The sequence below is a fragment of the Ursus maritimus genome (genome assembly GCF_017311325.1).
Source record: "Ursus maritimus isolate PB19 chromosome X unlocalized genomic scaffold, ASM1731132v1 scaffold_X1, whole genome shotgun sequence".
In the NCBI taxonomy this organism is placed as follows: domain Eukaryota; kingdom Metazoa; phylum Chordata; class Mammalia; order Carnivora; family Ursidae; genus Ursus; species Ursus maritimus.
The window spans coordinates 98,552,967-98,558,924 of record NW_024423319.1 but is presented as its reverse complement, the minus strand read 5'-3'; the positions used below and the strand labels follow the sequence as shown (position 1 = coordinate 98,558,924).

General features: G+C 42.7%; 1 protein-coding gene across 5 annotated transcripts in view; it reads right to left on the bottom strand.

Moving 5' to 3' along the window:
* The window catches only part of DMD (dystrophin), a 1,667,815-nt gene that overhangs the window by 11,539 nt on the left and 1,650,318 nt on the right, over positions 1 to 5,958 (bottom strand). For all 5 annotated transcript variants that reach the window (XM_040633145.1, XM_040633125.1, XM_040633155.1 and 2 more), the window contains one exon: positions 1,637 to 1,729. In XM_040633145.1, the coding sequence (XP_040489079.1) occupies positions 1,637 to 1,729 (93 nt within the window). The remainder of the gene's footprint in view (positions 1 to 1,636; positions 1,730 to 5,958) is intronic.

Below are 5,958 nucleotides of genomic sequence, written 5' to 3'. Positions count from 1 at the left end.
GGGGGGGGGGGGCAAAGTTCTAGCTGTGTCATCTTGAAGAAGACCCTTGCTGTGCCTAAGGTGAACCCCTCCTATTTAGGTCAAAGGGTGCTTCCGGGCTTCACTCATGTCCTAGGCCTGTCCCATACAGCAATAAAACTACACTGTAATGGGAACTCTGGAAGTCTACATCCTCAGTCAACCGTAAGCACCTCGAAGGCAAGGAATCAGACACTTCCTGTTTGCATCCCTAAGCCTCCACGGGGACATAGTAGGTGCTCTTAAAGGTTACAGGATAACGGGGAAAGCATTTGAATTCTGTCCAACCAGCACGTGGTCTTCTCCTGAACCATGGCATCCAGGTAGAGAAGACAGCCGAGAGAGTCCTGATGGAGACGAGGGTGGCAGGTGGGGGACGTGGGGGTGGAGGGAAGACAGAGAAGGTTCTAATGTGTTAAAATCAACACATCAGAGGCACTCAGCGGTGAAAAGATGGCTGGTGCAGACATTTAAAATTAGCTTCCCTGATGGTTCCTTAGCAACGCTCTAGCAGAATGCTACTGCTTTTAATGTGCACCGAACAGTGTTCGCTCGTACATCAAACAGCTAGGAAACGGCCATTGATAGCCGACACCAAACAGAAAGATAGGAAAAACACATGACTCCCAACACCCTCCTCATTGCTCTTATGGAGAGGAAAAAATAAGACTCTCAGCTGCCCTTCCCTCTGGGGCTGCCCATTAGGGGTGCCAATCACTGGCCACAAAGACTTGTGTTCTCCCCTTTGGCTTGTCTAGGTTTTCCCTCCATTTGCTTACAGGTGGCTGCTGCCATTCTTTTTATTCACTCAAGGGAGGTGGGTTAGTGACTGTTTTATGTTAGAGCAATAAATTAAAATATTCCAAAATGCTAACAAAGGGAGCGAAACCTCCTTGGATGAACTAAGACATCTGAGTCTCCTACTGGCTACTGGGAAAAGCCGGTGTGCTGAAATGCTGCTTTTATATGAGGGGAAAAATACACAAGGTCAAAGTGATGGCGGGAAATAAGGGCATTCTATATTATTAAGGTCTTTCTTCGCAAAGATCGTATTCTATCTATGGCAGTGAAACCAACAGCAGTAGGTTAGTATATAAACATTTAATTGTACCTATATTTAAGAATGGGGTAAGATATAATTTTTAAATAGAAAGGGCATCAGATTAGAAGTCCGAGTCCCCACCACCACTGTATACAAGGCATGTTCTAGATTTCACCATATTGTGTGGTAACTGAGTGTCCCCGGCAAAGGTGCCATCAGGGCATGAATTTCTTTACCAAACTCATAGCATTACTGCTCTTAAGTAAAACAGATCTCATAAATAACTCTTCAGACTAATGTGCAAAGCGAGTAAACGTGTAAGTCAATATTCTTATTTCTAGAGGCATCTGGATTCTACAGGTATCTGAATTCAACCAGAATCCCAAACCAGTCAATTCAGTCATCCAAAGCAGAACTTCATCCTGAAAAATACTTGCTTCTGACAACCTTCCCCCCCACGTAGGACTCTGTTAGCACGTGCTTGTTTCAACATGGAAAATACACAGGCTCGTTGGGGGTGGAAACGGGAGGCCTAACTCCAGTAGGTGTGAGTTCCTTGCGTGTCGTGGAGCTTACCTCTGGAACTAGGGAAGGAGTTGTTGAGTTGCTCCATCACTTCCTCTAACCCTGTGCTTGTGTCCTGGGGAGGACTGAGCAGGTCTTCCTCGCCTTAACGAAAGCAAGCACAAAGAATGGCATGTTACGCTTAAGGAAAACAGAGAGAAACTAGAGAAAAAGCCCATGATCACATTTAAAAAGTCATTACAAATTCATTTCCACTTGCTCAGAAATCGCATAAATAAAAATAACCCCCGAAGGCTGAATAATTAGGGAACGACTCCTTCAAGGGGAGAAGTACCCGCAGGGATTTATCTATGTCCTTGTCTTTGGAGAAGAAAACAGTTTTTCTCTTCAGAAGTTAAGATAAAGTCGACGTAAGTTTCTTATGCCCCATTAGTAAATGTGAACCGTTTTTCTTTGTAAAGTAATAATAAAAAAAGATCAGACACTTGCAGTGTGTCTCTTCAACACAAAAGGAGGTGAGTATGTGACATTTTGCCTTCACTTGATGAAGGTGAGGAAGGAGTGGCGACACAGAGGCGTTTCCCCCACTCTTTCCTTTGACATTTAACCAAAAATACAAACAAAACTCGAGTACCGCTGAAGTCTAATGGGTAGGGAAATACTCATATCCGAAGGACTGTGGATATGGGGGTTTCTGTGCAGTAAGGTCCCTTTCCTCTTTGTTACGTGGGATGATTTCATCATCATCATGTTTTGGGAGGCTTATAAAGGGGAAACTGTTTTTCATTTCTGAGAATCTGTTTACGTGAGGAGAGAAAGAAGGTTTTGGATGCAAAGGAAGACAGGGATGGATGGTCCCTCTCTGGGAACGGGAGCCCACTTGTGGCTTAGCTGTTGATCTGTGTATCTCTACTGATGATTCATGTGTTACAGACATACACCTCCGACAGCATCTGCAGTAAGGGACACATTTCTTCATTGAAAACAAAATTAGTTTGAACTCTGAAAGTCTCTGGAAATGAAGTTCTTATAGTATTAACTTCCAGCTCTATTTGTTCAGTACATTGTCACTTCCATCGAAAACAAGGCCTTGCTTTGGCAAATCAACAGTAATGAACATGCTTAAGGACAACCTCAGGTTCACGTGTGACTTGGAAATAAGGCAGCCAGTGATTTAATGACTTAAGTAGGCTTGTCCCTTCCTTTTGTTGGTGCCACTTGGATTTTCATCTGTGATTATAGTTCTGCATTTATTATTAAGTTTTCATTGTTGTTTTTTAAAGCGTAAGCTAAAGGAATCCTTGATGCGTTGTTCACCATTAAGACAAAAATCATACCCTAGGTGGGGAGAAGGCCGAATATCGTCATTACAGTGGAGGGCTGACGGACCTAGGAGAGACAGAAAATCTCTCCTCCTGTGAGTCTCATGGTAACATACTGTAGAAAACCTCTTTCAAATGCTAAGGAGAAGAAATAAGTGCTGAAAAATTAAGATCACAAGATAGAAAAAGAAGTTGCGGTATCTACCTACCAATCCACACACACATACGACTTGCTTATATGTGTGCCTCTAGAAATGAAGACATGAAATAGAGCGTCTTTAGTTTTCTTTATTCCTGTGAATTTAAACCACCATTATCCGGAGAGGACGGGATGAACGAAATATTGCCAGGAGGAACAGAATCCTGACAACTGCGGGGATGCTTACATCTCTTTGTTCCATTACGGATGCAGATTTTGCCAACTTGTGGGACAGGAGGCACTTTTAATGGCAGTAAGTCTGCTTTAGCAATAGTATGCCTTACAGAATAAATCAGAACCAACAGAGACATTCATGAGCAACCATGTTAAAATTTCTGACAGTTTAATTACACCATACTGGAGCTCTCGGGACTGAATTGTAGTGTGTTAAGATTCAAACACAGTTCAGTGACAGGCCTGGCATTCCTCTCCGTGAATTATTTCAAGGATCAAACTTGAAAGCATAAACCTAATGATGTCAACCACGTTCATCTTTACAGATAAGCTATCTTCTGTAAGTCTCAGATATAAGTGTCCACGTGCAAATATAAAATTGGCTTGCTTTAGTGGAAAACTTCCATGACAGGGATGAAGGTATCCACTGAAACATTTTCCGAGCGCCAATTACATCCTACGTAGTACACACACAAGTCGAGTATAATCTTGTTTCCTTCTTTTCTCAAGATTTGCTCAGTAAAAAGTCCTTTGGGTTTAATCTCCTTTTAAGAATCAAACCCAGAGTCATCACATGGATGCACAAGTAGAGGTGAATCAACACTGAAAAATGCTTAATGGCCAATATTTTCTGTGTCAATTATACTGGAAAAGTTGAAACTGCTAAAAGACACTTGACATTCAAGTAACACCACTGGACTCTTTGATACTGAGCCAGATTTTTAAATGTCTAAAAAAGTAGCCATACAAATAAAACAACGGTAAGAGTAATTGATTTATACAAACATTTATCAGGAGCCCACTGTGTGCTCGGCACTGTTCTGAGTGCTGGGCACATAGCAATAAACAACAAAAAAGCCCCATACCCACGGAACTCACATTGTTATGGAGGCACACAGTCTAAATAAATAAACAGGTGAGTTATTTAGGTAGGTCAGATGATGATAAACCTTCAGAAGAGAGGATGAGTGAGGAACCTTCAGAACGGGGAGTCTTTCTAGGAAGCCTTCATTGATGAGGGGCAGTTGGGCAAGAACTTTAAGTCCACGAGGGCGTAAGCCATGTATATATAGGAGAGAACAGCAAATGCAAAGACTCTGACAGGGGAGTGTGATGGGCTTGCTCAAACACCAAGAAAGTTAGTGTAGACAGAACAGAGTGGCCAAGTACTGGGGAGAGTATGCTTCCCTGGTCCAGGAAGTTGGACCTGGTCATGTGACCTGCTTTGCCCAATGGAATGTTAGCAGATAGAGGTAGAGGTTTTTATTTCCTTAGGTGGCTGGGCTTGTCCTCTTGTGCTTCGGTGCTATAAGGAGCACATCGCCCAGAGAGTCTGCTGATCCAAGAAGGATGAGGTAGGTGAACAGACCTGAACCCAATCCACAAGGTGGAGTCAAGCCTAGATGAGCTGCCGCAGAACTCCAGCCGACCAAGAGATGCAGGGATGACAAATACGGAACCGGAGAATTTTATAATTATTTTGTCACACAGCAAAAGGTGACTGACACATTTGTGTTGTAAGACATCAAACCAGAAAGAAAGAAATATTTATGGGTTTTCTAATCATATACTGTTGTGTAGTTACAACAGGCAACCCGGAAATGTATTTAACAATACCTGTGCCCACAAGTTCACCCCTCCCGAAAAAAAAGCCATTTATTTAACAAGAAAATATTCAGTCCCAACCGTACACACTAGGAATTCGGCCAGCCCTTAGTCCTACTTGACCGATTCACTGCCTGCTCGAACACTAGACTGCTAATGGTCAAGGGATTTCATACTTAGTTAATGACAGTACTTTGACATTAATCCTTCAATTAGATTCTACTCCAAGGTGATTCCCACAAACAAGCCCCCCCAAATCCTTTTTGAATTATTAGCCATAGCCTCCACAGCTTGTCTGAAGTTACATTTAAAAACATTAAAAAAAATGAACATTTCAAAATAAGACAGGATCAAGTTAAAAGAGTACCCTGATGTGGCCTAGCAGGAGATGCTGCTCAGCGAAGAAAAAGAAGTGAGATGACTCCATTTCATCGGAGAAGAAAAGAAATGGAATGGTTTGCTGTGGGCAGGATGTTCTTTAAAGTCTCCCGAAACTCACCATGCTTTTAGGCTTACTTGAAGCGACAGTATCCTATCTGACTCTATTCCCGTTCCACGACTGAAATGATAACGGTTCTACTTGCTTAAAAGGTAACTTCAGGGGCGCCTGCGTGGTTCAGTCGGTTAAGCGCCCGACTCTTGATTTCAGTTCGGGTCGTGATCTCAGGGTCATGGGATGGAGCCTTGTGTTGGGCTCCGTGCTGGGCATGGAGGCTGCTTGTGACTCTCTCTCTCCCTCTGCCCGCAGCCCCCAGCCCCCGACTCACGCGTGCACACACGCGTGGGCTCTCTCTCTTAAAAAAAAAACAAAACTGACTTGAGCTAGAACCAGTGTAGCTTATGCAAAAAGACTCCCAAATCCTTATTCTTGTGATTTTGCTGACACCTAAGCAAAAACTACTTCCTCTTTATGAAACAGGAGCTATGTATTAGAAAATTATTTTCTCTTAAAAGGGGGGCCGTATACAAGCAACTATGCTCATTATTTTTCTTTGGATTGCTAATCTAAATCACGTGTTTTGAATCAGTTTCCAACATGATATATGGTAACCTTATTCTATTTTTCCTGTTCT